The 21,033-nt window shown below is 40.0% G+C and overlaps 1 protein-coding gene, 1 long non-coding RNA gene and 3 other non-coding genes across 8 annotated transcripts; 1 reads left to right on the top strand and 4 right to left on the bottom strand.

Moving 5' to 3' along the window:
• Positions 1-179: 179 nt before the first annotated feature.
• On the bottom strand, positions 180-4,441 carry LOC137885655 (uncharacterized). 2 transcript variants are annotated; one of them, XR_011104841.1, is made up of 5 exons: positions 4,371-4,441; positions 2,216-2,337; positions 1,351-1,417; positions 504-550; positions 180-300 (listed from the first exon to the last, which is right to left on the bottom strand). It is a non-coding gene; the product is annotated as an uncharacterized lncRNA (long non-coding RNA). The 2 variants fall into 2 exon arrangements; XR_011104840.1 differs by having other exon boundaries at positions 1,362-1,417.
• Positions 370-459, bottom strand: LOC137885756 (small nucleolar RNA SNORD88). Its single transcript, XR_011104871.1, has one exon. It is a non-coding gene; the product is annotated as a small nucleolar RNA SNORD88 (small nucleolar RNA).
• Positions 627-718, bottom strand: LOC137885755 (small nucleolar RNA SNORD88). The gene has a single exon (XR_011104870.1). It is a non-coding gene; the product is annotated as a small nucleolar RNA SNORD88 (small nucleolar RNA).
• LOC137885754 (small nucleolar RNA SNORD88) lies at positions 1,490-1,581 on the bottom strand. Its single transcript, XR_011104869.1, has one exon. It is a non-coding gene; the product is annotated as a small nucleolar RNA SNORD88 (small nucleolar RNA).
• A 1,306-nt stretch (positions 4,442-5,747) lies between the features above and the next one.
• On the top strand, positions 5,748-19,301 carry si:ch211-51c14.1 (protein kinase C and casein kinase substrate in neurons protein 3). Of its 3 annotated transcripts, none has more exons than XM_068728019.1 (10): positions 5,748-6,017; positions 8,480-8,547; positions 13,134-13,290; positions 13,511-13,746; positions 14,455-14,610; positions 15,310-15,485; positions 16,257-16,377; positions 16,506-16,576; positions 16,691-16,770; positions 17,224-19,301. In XM_068728019.1, exons 2-10 carry the CDS (start codon positions 8,488-8,490, stop codon positions 17,331-17,333), a joined length of 1,167 nt encoding a protein of 388 aa, XP_068584120.1. In that variant the 5' UTR covers positions 5,748-6,017; positions 8,480-8,487; the 3' UTR covers positions 17,334-19,301. The 3 variants fall into 3 exon arrangements, with proteins under 3 accessions (XP_068584120.1, XP_068584122.1, XP_068584121.1); XM_068728021.1 differs by lacking the exon at positions 5,748-6,017 and adding an exon at positions 6,249-6,456; XM_068728020.1 differs by lacking the exon at positions 5,748-6,017 and adding an exon at positions 6,249-6,463.
• Positions 19,302-21,033: the final 1,732 nt, after the last annotated feature.

Genomic DNA, 21,033 nt, shown 5'->3' with positions numbered 1-21,033 from the left:
ATCACGAGTTTAGATTATGTCATTTAATTTACACTCATAATAAGTACGAGCTTCTCACTGATTAGAGTCAGTCTACAGGATAATCACAAACACTCATAAACCCCAAAACAGAAACATCATTTCAATCAACAGTCTCTTAATGTGGCAACGTATTTTGTAGGAAAGTGAAGAAACAAATGTAATATAGACCGTTTTATTTCATTAATCAGAGCAGATACAGAAATACAATATTAAGTATCATAAAAAGTTCAAATTTGAACAAAATGACATCACGGATGATGTCTGCAGGAAGACCAGCACCTGAAACAGAAAGGGGGCGAGAGGTCAGATCATAATCCAACAAGATTTAAGTAATGAATGTTTGTCAATCGTCTCCTCAGAGTCTGCCTTGTCAGGGGCAGAGCTGCACTTCTGTCAACACTGATTTTCTGAGCCCAGTGCTGTACATCACAAGAGATCAGCATTCAGTGTCCGCTGTAAAGAGACGCAGTGTTAAGACAAACCTGATTCAAGTCCGGTCTATAATGAGCGGCGCCACGTCCTGAAATACCTGAAGAAGAAAGAAGATAAAACAGCAACAGTTAGCGCGTTGTCACAGTTAACACGTTTGACCGTCTTTGGTTCATCGTCTCCTCAGAAACTCTGGCTTGTCAGGGCCAAAGACGCACGTTTGTCTTCATAAAGACTCAGAGCCCAGTGCAAGTCATCAGGGGACACGACAGCTAAACCCACTACAGTTTGAGATTAAGACAACCTGCAGGAACGAGTGGACATAACAAAAGCACTGGGTCGCAGTAGCTGATTCTCTCTCTCTCTCTCTCTCTCTCACACACACACACACACACACACACACACACACACACACACACACACACACACACACACACACACACACACACACACACACACACACACACACACACACACACACACACACACACACACACACACACTTAAAGTCATCATACCATCTTCAGTGATGTGCTCCAAGCAGACTACTTTACAGTAATAACTTCCAACAAAGATGATTGTGGCAAAAATGCCTCCACACACCAAAAATCACAGACCACCCTGAACGAGGGCTCTTTAAGTCTGCGTTCAGGTTCAGAGTGTCAGTTATTAAGTTGTATGGTCCTCAACAGATGTGCTGGTACTAAAGTTATGTCTGACTTATGAGTACTAGACACAGCCGTAGTAAATCATGTACTCGTTGCTCTATGGTGGTCACAGTTCCTAACTAGACAGTTGTCCATCATTTAGAAAAGGGGTTCGCCACATGATCTGGTAGAGCTGTTGGTTGCTATCAAAGCGTTTATAATAATAATAATAATAATAATAGAGTACACTTACATATTACATACCTCTTTGGACCCAATCGAAGCTTTGTCTAGGAGTGGATCCACGTGTTGAAGGTGACCTGAAAAGGACAAAAAGCACGTGTTACGGTATTTCCATCACTGTAACATATGGCCAACATTCATTCAGTCATCGTCTCCTCAGAAACTCTGGCTTGTCAGGGCCAAAGATGCACGTTTCTCTTCAAAAAGACTCAGAGCCCAGTGCAAGTCATCAGGGGAGAGAGAACTACTCAATACTACTGACGCTACTACTCTATCCGCATAACGCTACCGTTTCAATATTAAAGCTACACTATATCGTATGCAAACTAAATGTAATACACATGTGATAATTGACGAGCAGTACATCATGATACGGTTAGCTAACATGCTAACGTCACCTGGTCATTTAGGCTTACCACGTGGAGTTAGGCCCACCGGGTTAACGTCTGCTTTCGACGGTTTGTATACGAGAGCAAACGACAGTAACGGCCGACAATCAAATACATTTTAGAATAGTGTCAGTTATACACCGTGTCAGTTATATGTGCCATGTTTAAGCACCAGACAACATGTGTTTCTATAAGGACATGCGCTTCAGGTCGGAGCCACGTGCAAAACATTTCACATAATATATCCACCGAAGCAGACTTTTACTTTAATGAACCACTAATATCACAAACTACTGCCGAAATGTTTTACTGCCAACAGCTTATGTTACAGTTAATCAAACCGAATTAAATCTTAACGTAACGTTAATTAGCTATGATATAAAACAACGGTAATTTGCGAAAACGTTGGCTGTATAACTGCAATACTAATCCAAATATTGGGTGGTTAAAAAAAAAAAATCTGCGAAATGCGTAATATCTACTTACCACCAGAGATGTTACCGTCGAGGCGGACAAACGAATGAATGATGCCTCGTCCGCTTCCGCCTTTTAAATGTTGCTTTGTGTATTGACTGTTAGCAGACAGCTTTAGAGAACAATACCGCCGCCTAGTGGACCGGAGTAGAAACACATGTGAATTTTAAATACAAGAGTGTTAACTTCGTAAGAACTGAATTGAGATCAAATATAAGAGAAACACAACAGGTCGAGCATTTTTCTCTCTCTATTAGAACATATTGTAAGCCATTATGTTGAGTTGCTAAGTGAGAAGCGAGTTGTTCTGAGTTACCATAAGAGCTCTCTAAGAAACAGTGTTCCAGTGTATGTGTCTGGGGCTTTTATTGTGAAGGCAAAACGGAAAAGGGAACGAGAAAAAAGATTCTACAGACGTGTGAAAAATAAATAATGTTGCCATCTTGGTGCAGACTACAGAGCCCCGTGTTATTATTTTATCACTATTATGAAGTATAGGCGCAACATACGTCTTCAGTAACTTTAATGGACAGTTGTGTTGTGTACTGAATAACCTGAAAGCAGTAAAAGCTTTACAGAACAAGTAGCCAGTCTCTCAACTGGACCTGTGTATTTATAATTGTGAGTATTTCTGCCCTCTACTGGCATTACAGTGCCACTGCATTCTACTAGTAAAGTCAAACGCAACACAACATAGTTGTGCTTCCGACAGATACTTTCAAAATAAAACATTTACAAAGCTGTACGCATTGTGGCCACAAGAGGGCAGAAATACCCCTCAATTTATGTGAATATTGACATTATCAAAAATAAATTGAGGTAAAAGAAAAGAGAAACGCACTAGGTTTAACAAGCTCCATAACATTGTATTTAACTTTCAAGGACAACTGTGGTGGGTACTTATATACTAACTACCTTCTAGCAGGACAATCATTACAGTAGAAGAGGCCAGTCTGTGATCCGGACAACCTGTATGTTTTAACAATCATGAGGATTTCTGCCCTCGAGTGGTTATAGTGACGAACGGCATCTACTATTAGTAAAGTCAAACGCAACACAACATAATAGTACTTCCGAATGATACTTTCAAAATATAACGATTACAATAGTTGTAATTACGCATTATGGCCACCAGAGGGCATAAATAATCGTTAAATATACGGACAACCGGTTTAGAGTCATTAGTATTTCTGCCCTCTAGTGGTTACAGTGAGGAACGGCATCTGCACTCTACTAGTAAAGTCAAAAGTAACACAGCATAGTTGTGCTTCCGAATGATACTTTCAAAATAAAACATGCAAAATATATAGTTACGCATTGGAAGGCAGGAATACTCGTCAGTTTTAAATATGCGAACGATGATATTGTCAAAACTAAATTGAGGTAAAAGAAAAGAGAAACGCACAAACATTATCAATTATAATATCAATTATATTAATATTATGTTAAATAAATTAGAAACAAAACAGGTTAAATAGTCCTTACAGCATATTAGACAGTAAACTTAAAGGCCAGTTGTGATGTGCACTTAACTACCTTTTAAAGTAAACGATTTACAACACAAGTAGCCAGCCTCAGACTGACAACCTGTGTATTTACAATTATGAGTATTTCTGCACTCTGCACTCGTTACGGTGAGGAATCATAGCCACACACTCACCATGCTGGTTTATGTTAAAGATTAAGTAGAAATAAAAGAAAACAGACAAATGTCTTTCTGATATTTAAAATCACGCATAATTCTAACCTCTAGTGGTCAAAGCACGCAACTACAGATTTTTATCAAAATAAAGTTGCAGTTATTCATTGTGACCAGAAGGGGTATGACACTTCCGTTGAAAACTTCACAATAAAGCTTGCAGACAGTTATAGTTACACAAATGTGTAGACGTAAATAAACACTTTTGCAGCAGGATAAACGATAAAAGACTTGACTAGACTTGATTGAATATCGACCTTACAAGGCAGATGTGTTGAGGCAAGATGTATCAATGCCTCAATAAACAGAGCCGAATATAAATACAGTATGTTGGTGGCTTTTAAAATGGGGTGTATAGTCCGCCAACATATTTTAAATTCGATCTGTGGAATTAGTTTCAAAGAGACCAGTTAATATGATATTAGATAGAACATACCAAGGGTCACAACAGTGAGTTGTATCACTTACATACAGATTTGACTCTCGGTTCTAACGTCCTGCTCTGAATCACTCTTCAGAGATGCAGGACAACGGTTCAGCCAGCAGATATCCATTTTGAACGTCAAAGCTTGGAAACAATCAATTTTAAACACTTCTGCATTCAACTCGTGGCAAAGTCAATGATTTTCACACATGCAGGTGAGAGAGCAGGTGAGAGCGTTGACTTCTGTTTTAGATCAGTTGGACCTAAATTGTTCAGTGGGTGGCCTGAGATATGCCTTTAAAAAAACATATTACGAAGCCCGGTTTCATTCACATGTTAAAATGTATACTTATGTCACATCATGATACAATATGAATAATGGACGGCTTTAAAGTAAATCATGATTTTGCTGTAAGACTTTTGTACTGAGACAACCTTTTCTTCAGTGAAATGTAAGGATTCATTTACATCAATACATTTAAACAAAGTAAAACTTATTTTAAGAGTCTTTATTTCAGTAGCTGACCAGAAGAAGAAGGCTGATCTGTAGTTAGAATCACTATAATATTCTTTTAACTTGTCCATAAGCCTTTACACTGTGCCACTGCATGCTGAATATAAACATTATAATATCAACTTTACCCGCCGTGTGCCTCTCATGGCTGCTATCATATATAATATTTAATCACAGGATCCACAGTGTTGTCATGATATCTGTCTACTATCCTTCCAGATGTGATTATAGGATTACTAACATAAAATTACTGTTTCCCAACAGCAGGTTGTAGCTGGGCGTTAACAGTTGCCCACTTATTTACATGGCAAGTTCTGGCAAGGCAACGTTTCACAAGTTCAGCATGAAGAAAGAGCGGCATATGTGAGTGTGAACAGTTCTTCAGGGGTCTCTGACTTCAAAGAATCACACACACACACACACACACACACACACACACACACACACACACACACACACACACACACCGGATGCATCCTCCAGCTGTGGAGGCAGGCTTACTGAACTATCCCGAGGGAGTGTTGAGGGGAGGAAGAGGGGATATACAAGCACATGGATGTTGAGTTTTCCTTATCTGGTCATGCTACTTCAGGCCTCTTTGCAAAATAGTAAAACATAGTTAATAGCCCAATTGACACACACACACACACACACACACACACACACACACACACACACACACACACACACACACACATCAACACAATATAGCCTGCCTCATTAAGACCTGAGGGAGGTGAAGCGAGTGAATGAAAGAGAAAAACAGAGACGATCTTCAACAAGTGGTGGAGTACAAAGAACAAGAGTTTCCTGCAGCTGTTTTGGAGAGAGAGGGTAAGAGAGAGAGAGAGAGAGAGAGAAAGAGAGAGAGAGAGAGAGAGGGAGGGAGGGACGGGGGGGTTGTGAGGAAGAAGAAGGAGGGAAGAAGAAAAAAAAGAAGCCAACTCATCTGACACAAACAGTGGGCCAAAGAAAAGGGAAGAGCAGGAGCAGCACTGTCCAGAACGAGTGGAAAATCAAAGTTGGAGAGGACGAGGAGAAGTTTAAAGAAGACGAGACGGAGAGAGAGAAGGAGCCTCAGAGTCTGCACAAAGATTGAACTGGAAAAAAGTTTGAAGCTGCCCAACAGAAGAAGAAAGCGGGGTTTGAAGCAGAGAGGGCCCCAACATTCACAGAGGTAAGCAACTGGGAGCGGCTTATTAGCCTTCCATGGCTGTAGCTGCATTTCAGAGAGATCTAATGGAGTGATTGAGCTCCTATTTCTGCTCTGTGAGTTCATTCGTTACTATATATTTCCTCTATGCAATGTGTGTGTGTGCGGTGAGTTATGTGTGACAGATGAAACGGGGACAGGGGGAGGAGTGAGTGTGTGTGCCAGACTGGGTGCAGGATTCAGGGGTGAAAGAGTTGGTTGGTTGGAAACTCCAGATGGGATCTTATAACGCGGATGACCTTCAGTTTCAGTCAGTTGTTGTACAGATTCTACAGGAAAAGTTAGAGTTTTAGACACTGGGAGGACTGGGTCGCTACAGGACTTTTGAAAACAAATTTCCTGTCTGACCTGCCAAGAGATTCTAAAAGTCTGGAGGACCCATGGTGGAATTAGATCTGTGCTGGTAGGTGGTAAGTTATACAGTATACTCGGTGTAGAACTTATAGGACAGTGAATGAATGCAAATGTAAGTACGTGATTCTACAACTATAGCTTTTAACTTTTGTAGCTCAATGAAAGTCAGAATGTTACGAATATTCCTCACGAATATCAGAGATGACACAGAGAGCCGATCAGAAGTTCCAGTCAGGCTTTTCTAATTTAAATGTGTTTCATTTATATATGTATATATTATTGTTATTTGTACATATTCAGGATACAGAGGCCCATCCCGGCCTTTTGGAGGATGTTTGAATTGATCATAAAGTCTATGAAATTATATTTGAAAGGCTTCTATGGTGCCATCAAATTGCTTTCAGTAGATACGGAGTTGCACATCATGCTTTCTCTTTTACATAGACAGATCATAATGCATATGAAGGGTATACAATGACATTTGAGAGGCTTGCAAGTAGATTACAGCTAAGTGACTTGCTTGTGTAAGAGGATAAATCTCATATACAGTTAAATTCCCACAGGCACTTCGCTTGTGTCATGAGATCAGAGACTACTTAGTAAAACTTGCAGGAATGCGCCAAATGATTTGATATTAGGGAAGGGACAGCAGAGCTCCCCCACCCCCACTTTCCTCTGGAAACTCAGACACAGTACCCCGAGGAGACCAAGGCAGCCAGGGGACAGGAAGTCCAGGTCAAGGGTTAAAAAGTGAGGCGATTCATTATTTTTCTGACCTCCGGCAGAACACAGGGTTGTGTAATCTACGAGACCTCAGCGGCTGAGTAACACACCAGTGAGCTGAGGAAGACCGAGGCAGGGAGAGGCATGGCATTCTGCTCCTGCTGGAGCATGTGATGCCCCGTGAACAGCAGGATGTGGAGGGAAATCATTGAATCTAATTGTGCGCCTAACAGAGCCATGGAGAGATGGCTGCAGGGAGGAAAAACAGGCAAGACATGAAGGCTGTGTCTGGGTGGAGCTCTGCTCCGAGTGCATCGAGGGTTTGAAACACCAGAAGGCAAAACTGCTATGTGCTTAAATATTTAACTGGAAAAGTTTCTTTTTGGGAAGTGGAACCAGACGAGCATAAAGTCATTCAAAGACCTCAAGTACTTCATGTAGATCACTTCATTTAGAGACAGACAGAACTTTGTACTTGTTTCTTTTCTAAATGAGTGTGAATGATAGGATGTGATGACCCCTTATTCCCCCCTATTTATTTTAGAATAGCTCATGTTTCAAAGATGGATTGCTGGGAGAAGAGACTCCATGCTCATTGATGTTGTTACGGCATGCCTCGATTTACTGTACACATCAACTTCCAACAGCAGCTACAACTCTTTAATGGGTCTAGAGAGCCTCCGTTATATGAGCGGCCATTTATCTGAGGGGATATCAAATGCTCTCCGATCACAGACCCTGAAGAAGACATACTGCACAATAAAACAGTGATTCCCAACCAGTGGTACTTGTGCGCCAGGAGATACTTCTGCAGTTGTACCCCATACATGCAATTCACTTTTCATTAATAATCAAATGTCCACTATAAAAGTAATTCATATGAACGCATTTGTGACTCTAATTTGTCAAAATGGGGTAAGTGAGTTCATCTGTCAGTGGAGCATGTCTCACAAGAAAAGGCTGAGAGGACGTGGTTTCCTAATGGATATGTGGTTCTCCACTGACTCCCATATGGAGGGGTTCGTGATGTTGGTTTTGAACTGAATTATGAAACATAATCACATTCATCACGTGAGAATACAGTCTATAATAATAAGAGTCACATACTGTACTAACTGGGATAGTTTCTGGTGAACTGAAATATAGTCATGGTCGAGATTGTCACTCAAGAAAGGCTCATTTTATAATATATACTATATACATATCATATTTTTGATTTCAATTACATTTCATAGTTGATACAAAGCCCCACAGACTTCATTACCTGCACATGGAAGCTGATTAGACAAAGGTCAGTGTGCAGATTAATACCACACTCTGAAGTAATCATATGCTCTTTACTCTCTCAGAGAACAGGATGTCGACGCCAGCACCAGACAGCAGCAGTGAAGATGCCAGCAGTCGCAGCTTCTGGATGGTAAGACTGTGTGTATTTTTTTGTGTGGCTCTGTCTTTGTCTGTTTGTCTTTCGAGACAAGAAAGACTTCCCCCTGGTCTCTTAAGTCCCGGTGACCTTCCTTTTCAAACCAGACGGAACAGTTTTGTCGTTCGGGTATCAGTGTGAACGAGGCTGTGCTTTTATTTTTAAATGTGAATAGCAACCATTGTAACCTCTGAATTGACGTGCTTGGGTTAGCTGTGTTCCAGGGAGGTTTTGTGATAGTGCGCAGCTCATTAGGTATTTGATTGTCTGTGTTTCTCGACAAAGTAGACCGTAAAGCACAGGGCTTGTGTCTCTGGGGATCCAGGACACGATTTTTCAATTTCCCCTTCTCTCTGTAACATCATTGTTCTGCTATAGCACTGCTGCATGATGTTTTTATTTGTGGGTTCTTCTGCTAGATGAGGAAAAGTGTTCAGCTCCTATGAGGTCTTTTCGCTTCTTACATTAATTTGTCCAAAGTGACTTTAAGCAAACGTTAGATAGTGACTTCCTGAAGTCTAGGGAGTTTCAGGTGTGCTGGGAGGTGGATTTTGTTTCCTTCAGATAGAGCCAGCTGTTCCAGCTGTTTTTAGTCTGTGCTAAGCTAACTGGCGGCTTCATATTTACGGCACACATGGGAGTAGTATTGATCTCCTCATCTAACTTTCGCAGGAAATAAGCTTATTTCCCAAACTGTCAAACTAATTCCTGTAAAAATAAAATCTCTATCATCTTGCATAAAATTGCAGCAAGTGGTGAACTTTACTTACAGAACATAATGTAAAACCAGAACCAAGTTTAGAACCCAGGTGCAGTATCTTATTGTTCATACAAGATGTGTTGGCTTTCATTCACAGTTGTCACCTAGACATAATAAAGAAAAGGATGAAAGTGAATCAGTTTAACAGAAATAAGTGACCTAGTAAATAAAAAGTGCATGCATACGTCATGTTTTACAAAGAAACAATACATTCCAGTGTTATCCTGAGTGAAGCTTTAGATTCATCTACACTGGACCATGTCATTGAGAATCATTCACATGATAACACATAATGAATCACACTCACAGTTATACTTCTATTTCTATTTCTTGAGAAATATCTGTAACTTTTTGTGCAAATTGCTCAAATCTTCTTTACTTCCAATTCAGCCCCAGTAACAAACATCTCACTATCTTACTTTTTCTGGATATAAACTGCTTCGCACTCTGTTTACGAGACTCAGTTCTGCTTTGCCACCGTGTTTTTAAAGCTGTAAACACTTGCAACATTCAAAGCGCCCGACTATCTAATTTGAGTGTGCTACCGCTTTAATGCCGGCTTTGTCTCCCGTTGGCCTCGATGTGCTACTCCACTTTCATCTCTTGCCTCCTGTAATTTTGGCAGCCTCCTGTTGTGTTGGACGTGTTTCCAGGCCCGTTCTCGTCTGTGTCATCCTGCAGACATGCTCCAGGGCTGTCTGTCATTATACGGCAGACCTAGGCTCTTTTGTTTTGGATTTGCAAAGTCACCACCACTTTAACATATTGCCAATTATCGTGCATTCTGTAGAAGTGTACTATACTAATAGATACATGCAGCTGTGATGCATTAGTCTCAGCCCTGGGCCCATATTACTCTACCACTGTCCTCTTTACTCATAAAGACATTCTATGATGTGTCTCTCTAAACACATCCTTTTGCTGTTTCCAAGTACAAAAGAAACAATGATGGTGTTTATGAAATATGCAGCAGACTGTAAACGTTTGACTGGAATGATTAGCATTGTTATTCTTTTAAGACAAACATTTCTGTCTAAATACAAAAGCTGGCATGAATATAGTTTACTTCTACTATTCTACTTCCAATACTCCAATCCTACTGCTATTACCACTACTACTGCTACTACACCTTCTACTATTTATATACTATGACTATTGCTATAACTATCAGTGTTGGTAGTACTGCTAGTACTGCAACAGGTTTACTGCAACCATTAACAGCTTGGTAACTGCTAGCATGACTTCTGCTAGTGGTCCTTTATAGTCTGGCTGTATATCCATACGTATATATGTATACATGAAATGTGATTTTTTTCAATGGAAGCCTGTGGCCACTTTCTTCGATACTGCGTTTTATTGCTCCAGATTCTCGAGTCGTCGTTTTGCATCTGCCTCAGAGATTGGCCAACTGGGTTTCTGCAGCGTTACCGTTGGCCTCAAACTGGATTCCTCAGCTGTTTCTGTTTAATTCTCAGACGAGTGAGGAGAATCAGTGCAAACCACCACGGGCAGAAAGAAGGAAAGAAGAAAGAGAGAGAGAAACAGCAGGCCACTAATAAGAAGTACTCCGATTGATTCTGATTAGGGCAAAAGGAAACTAGTGATTCATTCAAAGCATCAAGTCGTTGGGGCACGTTCTCATGTGTATTCTAACTTCTAAATATTTTAAACTATGTGACAACCAGGTAACTGTTGAACCTAAAATATTAAAGCAAAAATATTTCCTTAAAAGTGTGAAAGAACAGAAGAAATATTGATACATATCACATACACTAAACACAAATCGCTCAGTTTGAAAATGTAAGAAATTGAATTAAGAAATAATAACACTCTTTATATGTATATTGAATAATCTAACTATAGATAGCTGCAGCACCTGTACTTCACAGTTGATGCACCATCAACATGCTGACAGATAAAACTAAACCTGACCTTTCTGATGCAGCATTTAAATAACAGTTAAGAGTCCCATTCATGGAAGACCTTATCTATTAGTTGAACAAAAAACAAACAATATTTTATGTATTTAATTGAATACTCTGACTCTCTCAGGGAAACAAAAGTCTGCTTCCAATTTGAGAGAGAGCAATTGTTTTTGTGAAACGTGAAATATCAACTTTCAGAGATTTTGACAAATAAAATAAAAAATAAAATTAAGAGCATTATGGCTTACAATATCAAGAAGCATAAACAAAGTGAGAAAAGCTGTGCGCTGAGTACTGTGTGAAACCTTTTTAGTGTATATGAAAAGTATGCAGACATTATAAGACAGAAATACACTTAAAAATCATCAGCCGAGAGAAACTTCTGCTCACTTTTGTCTCCGTCTTACTTATACATGTTCATATTATGGTATTTGCAATAAGCGCATTGCCTCAGATGATTTAACACAACATGGCAACATGTATGGTGTCCAGAAACGTTCAAGCAGCTGTCTAAAAGTGTCAGTGACTAACAGATAGAGTCTGACAGAGAGTGAAAAAGGGAGTAGGAGTGAGTGCTGAGCTCACGGCGGCTGCCAGGAAAATTGCAGAGAGATTTCCAAATACCACATCCACAAACAACACATTTGCTCTAGATATGTTATTACAGTAAGGGCCTTGCATCTGCTGCTCTCTTGTCCTCCCTCTCCGTCTAGCTTTTTATGGCCGGGCCTCGTCCTCGTGTCCACTGACCAAACCCTGCGCTGCATTACATCTTACCACAGGAAACCTAATGCCACCTAAGTGTCACTTGTGGCACGTGGGCCCTGACCTTAGACGGCTGCAGCAGCGTCACAGCTGTGAAAGGAGATGCGCATGCAAGCTGGACCTTGTTATGACTGACTGATAAGAGAATGAGATACGGACCAATGTTGACTGTTCAATGTCGAACTGGTGTAACTAATGACATTAATAATGGCTGCATACCACTCAGCTGTGCTGGTTCAAAGATTTGTGCAAGCTGGTTAACTGGCACAGTGACTGGGAGACCTAAGTGGAACAGAGCAATGATTAAAGGGATAGGCATTTCAGCAAATACGCTTCTTCCCTTTATTGCCGAGTGTCAGATGAGAAGATCGATATCATTCTCACGTCTGAACAGTAAATAAGTAGCTGGAGCCAGCAGCCTGGCAGGAGAGTGGCATCAATCTTCTCATTTAACTCTTGGCAAGAGAGTATAAAGTGTTTCTTCCTAAAATGTTGAACTATTCCTTTTAATGTTATTAAAAACACAGAAGCACAGTATTTCTTTGAAAGGTGCAACATAAATAAAGTTGAATTACTGGAGAGAGCAGGAGTGCTGCTATTAGCCTATCAGTATAATAAAAAGACTACTGCAACCAATAATAGCAGTCCATGTTGTAGTGCTTGTAGCAGTAGTGTAGATGTAGTAGCAGTAGCAGTAGTAATAGTTTTAATATATGAATGATACTATCATTGATAGAAGTAACAGTAATGGTGTTAGCAACATTAATGGTAACACTCAGTAGCAGTAGAAGTAATAGTGGTAGTACGAGTGTGACTTGAGTCGTTTTAGTGTTCGGTTTACATTTGAAATGACTTTGTCTAAATCAGTTCATTGTCTACATGCTGTTGCCACTCTGCCAGGATTAAACTGTGAGCAGATGAAAATGTTTGTATTTACTGGCACTGAAATGGTGAAGATAAAAAAGGAAATAAACTAAAAGGGTGTAGTGAATACTGGAAAAAAACATCAACCAAATCATGATTATGTTATTGGATATTAATATCAGGGTTTAAAACGCTGAGTCCATTAATAATCCTCTTGTTTATTTTGTGTGAACAGTAGATCTTCCTCTCTCTTTGTGTCCTGGCAGCCTGGGAACTATCAGCCCACTGTGAAGCGAACAGAAGATGCCTTCCAGGCCTGCAACGACATAGTGGCGTGTTTCCAAGAGAGAGCTCGTGTGGAGAGGCAGTACGCCCAGCAGCTCAGTGAGTGGAGCAACAAGTGGAAGCCAGTAGTGGACTCCAGTAAGTACTGCTAGTTCTGTCTACCGCATTTTACTACTACTACTACTACTACTACTACTGTGATCATTAAATCTCCTTTTTGTGATAAGAGATGGTAATATATATTGTAGTTTCTATTATATGTTCCATGTAAATAGTGGCTGGTCATTACAATTGTTTCTAAAGCACAAAGAACATTTTAGGAATTTGTGTTTCCCTGGTGTTCGTTGTCTTCTCTCAGGTCCTCTATACGGATCTCTTCTGAAGGCTTGGCAGTGTTTTCTGTCCTCTGCTGACCGGCTGGCCTCCTTACACGCCTCCATCTGTCGCTCCCTGGTGTCGGAGGATGGGGACAGGGTCAGGACCTGGCAGAAGGACACCTTCCACAAGAAGTTGTTTGGAGGCTTCAAGGAGTCCCAGGACATTGAGACGGGCTTTACACGGGCTCAGAAGCCATGGGCCAAACGACTTAAAAAGGTCTGCATTGGTGCAAAGGTTTGGTGTTACACTGATGATTTAAAGCTCTAGTCTGATACTGATATGAAATGGCTAATTCAAAGTGAGAAGAATTGCATTAATATGTGTGCAAAGTTGCAGCAGCAGAACCTAATGTCAAAAAGGAAATGACAGATACACACTATACATTATACACTATGTATTATACATCATGTAAACAGCAATATGTGGAAGAAAAAACACTTAAAGCCCTTGAAAGCTTAGTTTTAGATCATTTTTCTTGATTACATTTAATATTCATTACTAAATAAGAAACAATGAAATAGCATCCATAGTTACATAATCCGTGCTTTTCTGTGATTTGAGAGCAGCTGAGGACAAGAGGAAATCCATCTAAAGCAGAATTACATATTTTTTATCAAAAATATACACAAATCTTTAGGGAATACTTTGTAAAGTGCAATATCACAAATGGATGCTCATTAAGTAAAAGCCCTCAGTTCAAGGTTTATATTTGGACCACAGAGACATAATGCACCACAATTCTATTCTGGGTATGAGCTGCCAGGTACATCTCAGTTTTCAAAATGATCACAGGTTGAATTGCTCTTGAATGTCATGAAAAGTCCATGTATAGACAGACACATTTCCTTTGTGAACAATTTGTCCTGCATTTTCCTCGTTCATTTACAGCTGTAGATACTACGTTATGTTCTGGTTCCTCCACAGTTGGATAAAGCCAGGAGGGCGTACCACAAAGTGAGCCGTAAGGAGCAGGCAGCCAGGGAGCGAGAGGTACACAGTCAGGGGAACCCGGACGTCGCCATCGACAAACAGAAGAAGATCCAAGAGGAGAGAGAGCTGGCTCAACAGGAGGCTGAGAAGGTAAGCAACACGTTTCATCTCCTTCTAGTTTTCATTGAGTTTTCATGATTTTTTTTTACTGGGTCTGTTGATTGGAATCCATCTGTTCCAGATTATCGACTGCATTTTGTCAATGATTATAGGCACTCTGTGGAGTCTTTGACCACTAGTTGTGCTATAGAGCAGTGTATTCATGAGTTGGTGCCCAAGGTATTGTACCTCGGTCACACTCACAAGCTTATGACGATGCAGCACACTTTCCCGCAGTCTGTTTCAGGCTATTTCAAACCCAAACGGCAGAAAAATGTTGCTGCGAGTCGCTGGTCGTAATGCATTACTTACTCTGCCCAACCGCAAAAATGCCCATCAAAATGAAATAAGAAAAAGAAAAATGGCCACCATTCAACGTATCCGTGGTTTGTGAAAAAGTGTACAATGCCAACACTTTTTCCTGGCTACTGGGCTGGCTCACGGATTGATAGTTGTTGGCGCCAAGAAACCTTGAAATGCCAACAAAAGGCAGGAAAGAACAAGTAGAGTTTTGTTCAACTTTTTATTTTTTTTGCATTTAGTTGTCAATCTAGTTTTAATTTAACCTTAGTCTAGGGAATTAGGGTTGGGGTTAGGATAGGGTAACTTATACCTTTGTGTGAGTGTCTATGAATATGTGAATCCAATGACACCCCTGAGCAGTGTGTGAAAGCGTGTCTAAATGTTCAGGTTCGTGCCCGCTATGAAAAAGTCCTTGAGGAGGTGAACCGCTACGCTCCACGCTACATGGAAGAGATGGAGTCCATCTTTGACCAATCACAGGACGAGGAGCGAAAGAGGATCGTTTTCCTCAAACAGGCCTTTCTCTCCATCCACAAACACCTGGACATTACCAACAATGAGAGGTGAGCAACTATGTTTTGCGTGAGTGTTTGTTGTAAGGTTGCTGTTAGTTGCTGTCTCTGCTGATTAGATGAAGATCAATGTTTGTGGAGAAACAGGTAGCTGTGTCTTTAGTGCTAAGTATGCAAAAATCAATAACTTGACTTAATTTAGCCCGAATCAAAAGCTGTTCAGCAACATATGGCATGACTCAGTGACTCACTTCTAATCTATTAAAGGAAACAATAACAATAAAAGCAATTTAGTTACTTTCTAAAATCTGAAGGGGCCATAGGGGGATGTACGGTAGATGATAGAAATGATATACTCTATTAATCTGCTTGATTTTTAGGAAACACTTTACTTAAAATGGATGTGGATGACAGTGCAAGTACATTATCTGCCAATTAGAGGTTTAAATAAACTTTAGTTACAGTATAAGCATCAGAGGAACATACGCAGGTTAAATTAAAATGAATACCACCATCCTCCTATATTCCTGTACGTTATGATTACATAATACTCAGATTACGATGCATTGTAAAGCCTTATGAGTAAAGCGTCACAATTGTTAAAAATCTTAGGCTGATTAGCTGATATTTCAATACAGAAAAAAACAACGTAAACTGACAGCAGAAATGTGAATGTCAGTTGAACTATTTGAACTATATGTGAACTATATGGATAACAGCTCTGTACTGTATACATCTAGTTCAGTTCTGCGGTTTGCTTCAGGTTAAGTATTTGTCAATCTCATTTTGGGTTCTCTTATTTCCTCTCCATCACTTATTTAGTGTGAGGGCTGTGTACAATGAGCTCCACAACACACTGATGGCCATCGATGAGCATGAGGACCTTCGCTGGTGGAAAAACACCAACGGGCCCGGCATGCCCACCGACTGGCCTCACTTCCAGGTATCTCAGTTTTTGTCCCTCTCCAACCAATTTTATTACGAAAGTGGTTGGTTCAATGTGAAGTTTATTTACTTTATTGGTCTGAAGTTAAATGTTTGGTAATTCTTTTTTTCAAACATTTTTTTAAGGAATGGATGCCCGAGAAGAAAAACAAAAAAGGGAAGAAAGAAGTCGAAAAGAAAGGAACAATAGAGAGGAGGTGAGTATTATTTATTTAAAGAAATTGTTCTATAAAAATCGCTGTGTAGCTGATCTGACATCCATCTGCCTCTGTCTCCTCTTTTTGTCTTTCTGTCCCTTTCTTTTCCTCTAGTGTGATTATTGGAGGAGTGAGAGTAAGAGCTATGTATGATTATGTTGGCCAGGAGACAGATGAGCTGTCTTTTAAAGCAGGTAAATCCACACGTACCATCCTACAAAACCTACCATGCTGCACTCGTTAAAACTAGTATGCAAACGTGTACATCACTGTCTGAAATGAATGTCATACTATCTAATTATATTTTAAAAATATCTGATTTTTTTTGTCTATTGAATTATCTTTTTAGAGGCGGAATTATTAGTTGATTTATTGAGTCTGCAGAAAATGTTATACATTTTTTTTGTAAAAAAATAGTTTTAATAATTTTTTTTTTTAACTATTCACGGGTTCCAACTTCTCCCATGTGAATATTTGTTTATGATGGTATATTGAATATCTTTGGGTTTGGACAAGCAATCTGAAGACGTCAACTTTAGCACCGGGAAACTGAAATGGTCCTTTTTTTGAGACCAGACTATTAATCAATTAATTGCTAAAAGAATTGCCGGTTGCAATCTTAATTATTTATTTCTGTCTCCCTTCAGGTGAGGAGTTTTTGAAGATAGAGGATGAGGATGACCAGGGCTGGTGTCGGGGGATGAAGGACGACGGGTGTGAGGGGCTTTACCCAGCCAACTATGTCGAGGTGGTGTAGTTAGTGCATCTAGACTGAAAACGACAGTTCTTTCTACACCACATGGTTAGTTTCACTGTGGAAATCACAACCTGGTTTAACGTCTAAATGTCAGAAACATAAAATCAATGCTGTAAAGAGAAACACCAAGTAGCTGTTAGCCAAAGATCTGGTCTACGATGTATGATCACACTTAAAGAGGATATTTTAGCATACAGAGATTTTGAAAAAAAACGATCCAGGTTGTGTGATCTCTCGAAGGATTTTAAGAAATGTTTTAATATATACAGTATGCGTAGACCACTTGTAATAAAGCCATATAATAAACAATGCTTTAATGTAAAAAAAGTGCTATATAAAGTGCTATAAAAAGGTATATAACTAGCCATTTGGTGCTGACATTGCATTACAGGACTGCTATTTTCCTTGAGCTGTTTTTATTTCTTTACACCTCAACACATTGCTATTCAAATGCTCACAAAGCCTCTCAACATATGAAGAAAGTAACTCAAATACTGTGATTCTAAATAATCGAAAGCAGCAAAGCACAAGTGGAGTTAGCTTGATAGAAGTAGATAACCACAAGACCTGTATTTCTCTTCTGTTTTATAAAGGAACAGTTTGACATTTTTAGGAATATGGTTTGCTATCCAATAAAAAAAACACAATGAGATGGGAAGATTGATTTTAGTTTCATCTCTGTGTCAGGTACAGGGGAACTGCCAGCCTAGCAACATCAACACACATTCCAGAAACTCCTGTGCTCTCTTATTTTGTATCACGATTACATAAAGTGGCTACAATCAATATACCAACAACTTATATTTTGACAATTATTTGAAAAGTTTGACATGTAATAACGAGCCCATAGAGACTTAAGTAAGCCAGTTAAGTAACATACTTGTCTAACCAAGTAGTTTTGTTGCGGAAGTAAACCTAAAAACTAAGTAAACCTAAGTTGGATATTTTGAAAAGAGACTGTATGCAATTTCTGAGCGTATATTGACACGCTGTCCTTGACACATCTCTAAACTTATGCTAGAGCGAGAGCGTCATAGTTTAAAGCGTAGGGCTACTGACCAAGCGTCAGTATTTGGTGAGTTGGGAGGGAGAATGTGTTGTTTTTGGTTCAGTCTCACCGCTCTTATCAGTGTCGTTTTCAGCCCCAGCAGGCAGCTGTTTTCAGCAGCGTAAATAAGACAGCTTTGGAGTTCTGCATACGTTGGGGGGGGGATATGGCTCAGAAGGAAGAGTGGATTGTCAATTACTTGCAGAGTTGGTGGTTCAATCCAACACTGAATCTCAAAAATTGCTCCTGATAGTCAGATCACTGCCTTGCATGGAGTCTCTACCACCATCAATCTGTGTGAATGAGAGGCAAAATGAAGCAATCTGCCAGCTACAGTAGAAAAGTGTGATATAAGTGCAGTCCATTTATCATTTTTTCAATTTCAATGGGGCAAGGCGAGGAGTTTCCTCCTGTTTCCAGTCTTTGTACTAAGCCAGGTCATATTATCTATGAACATCTTAAGGCCATAAGTATCTTCATTTGAGGATCATCTAAGCATTGAGATGTTTCTGACAAACAGGGCCCAGGTCTAATCATGTCCCAGACATAAAGCTATCTCTGCACAGAAGTCTTAGAGATTAAACTGATATTGCTCTTCTTCATGTCCATCTCAGTTTGACGACAAACATTCATATTTCTTAACATGTCAGACTGTTCCTTTTAAATAAGTATTGGGGAACAAATAGTTTTCCTGTCTGTCTGTAATCATCTGTTGGTACTGTATGTGTGACGCTTATCATGGAGGGCATCTTTACCAAAGTAAGGACACTGCTGCATTTGCCTTCCCCTGGTCCTTAGCCTTCTTCAGTATCTGTGTATGTGATGTGTGTCTTGTAAAAACTATGCATTTTCAACTGCCTGTATTTTGGAAATAAATTTTGAAACTGTTAAACAAGCAAAACAAGTGTTATTGAATTTAGGATGGGAAGAATGACGTGTATGTGTGTGTGTGTGTGTGTGTGTGTGTGTGTGTGTGTGTGTGTGTGTGTGTGTGTGAGTTTTTGTGTGTGTGACAGATTGTTGTAGTATATGTGTGTGTTTGAGTTTGTGAATCACTATGCAATCATCCTCTGGAGTCCTGAAGTCCGGCCTGTGGATGTTATTACAAGTGCAGAGCTGTCAGCTGTCACACACACACACACACACACACACACACACACACACACACACACACACACACACACACACACACACACACACACACACACACAGTCCCTTTTAAGCCTCGTCACAAGAACTGTGTCCAGGTCAAACGCTGCTCTTTATCTTGATGATGCCACCATAGAGTCAGATGCAGCCTGACATCAACACATGGCCATCAGCCAAGCATATATTCTCTCTCACACACACACACACACACACACACACACACACACACACACACACACACACACACACACACACACACACACACACACACACACACACACACACACACACACACACACACACACACACACACCACTGTTTATGTTTGAGCTAGCCGATAGTGCAGTGATAACTCCTGGTATATTGTTACACTCTAGTCTACACAAACACACACACTCAGAGTTTTGCGGTAAATACAAGCAGACAGGAGTGTGTATGACAGAAATGTCTGTTTCCACAGGAAGAATGGAAATAATGATGTCACCCTGGAAGGAATTTCCTCACCTGATGAGAGATTTCTTGCTTGTAGCAGATGTAGACTGATCTTTGTTCACAAAAGCTCTGAGACTCCTCTCTCTGCTGCCTGTAACATTTCAGTTTTGTGCTGGAAAACCGCCAAACGATGGAGAGTACAAAGTATACCGAAAACAAGTGCTTTAATCTAGTAAAGAAAAACTGTACAATATAAAAATACTACATTATGAGTTAAGTCCTGCAATTCAAATTGTACTTTAACCTGCAATAACTGATTTTCTGAATGTGACACAAGGGGAAAAGAGAAAGGCATACTTGTCCACTAGCAAGGAGGAAGGTGTCTATTGCCTATATCAGTTTAAACAACCTGCATATACACGCTAGTTTTGGCCAGAAATTGTGTAACTGTGTCTGTCTGCAGTTCGGAGCTGACCAGCGAGTGGTGGGTATTCAGAGATCTTTACTGAAAAGACACCGTCAGAGTAAAGCTGCTGCCAGACAGCTAAACAACTCTCTGTAAAGCTCTGTAAAGCTGCAGATTTGGGTGATAATTCTTCATAGATTCATATAAGAAACCCCTTTCACATTGTCACATTTCTGTTTTCATTTGTCATTGTTATTATAGAAAAAATATCAATTAAATATCAGATATCATTATGAACTTTAGAGCCACTTTTAAAAAGTGAAATTAAAAGAACAGACACTGCGTTCTTTATTGATCTCCTGCAGGTGCTCCACTGTTTCATTTCAGCGTGCCATGAGGAGGAAAGAAGCTGCTGCGAGGAAAGAACAGGCAGCTTCGCCCAAAACAATCCGTCAAAAAGAAGTTCACCAATGACTAAACCCCTCATGACACCTAAAAATACACTTTAGCGAAAGAAGTGGCACAAAGGCCACAGGCGGTGGTAAACTGGCAAGTAGGAAAAAGTCACTTTGTCATCCTTCATCTTGTTTTCAACAAGCTGAGGAGTTCATTTATGGGGAATGACAAACCGAGTCTGTGACCTGAGAGCTTGTTTTCCGCAGTGG

Source organism: Cebidichthys violaceus, unplaced genomic scaffold (assembly GCF_023349555.1).
Source record: "Cebidichthys violaceus isolate CVI_PGR_0920_01 unplaced genomic scaffold, fCebVio1.0.p SCAF_40, whole genome shotgun sequence".
In the NCBI taxonomy this organism is placed as follows: Eukaryota; Metazoa; Chordata; class Actinopteri; order Perciformes; family Stichaeidae; genus Cebidichthys; species Cebidichthys violaceus.
The sequence above is the reverse complement of the archived record's forward strand: the minus strand, read 5'-3'. Positions and strand labels throughout refer to the sequence as shown.

Excerpts from the sequence above, each read along its gene's own strand:
- si:ch211-51c14.1 (XM_068728019.1), top strand. The coding sequence starts at position 8,488 with ATGTCGACGCCAGCACCAGACAGCAGCAGTGAAGATGCCAGCAGTCGC. Across the intron at positions 8,548-13,133 it reads GCAGTCGCAGCTTCTGGATG|CCTGGGAACTATCAGCCCAC; the intron begins GTAAGACTGTGT and ends GTGTCCTGGCAG. Across the intron at positions 16,577-16,690 it reads AAAGGAACAATAGAGAGGAG|TGTGATTATTGGAGGAGTGA; the intron begins GTGAGTATTATT and ends CTTTTCCTCTAG.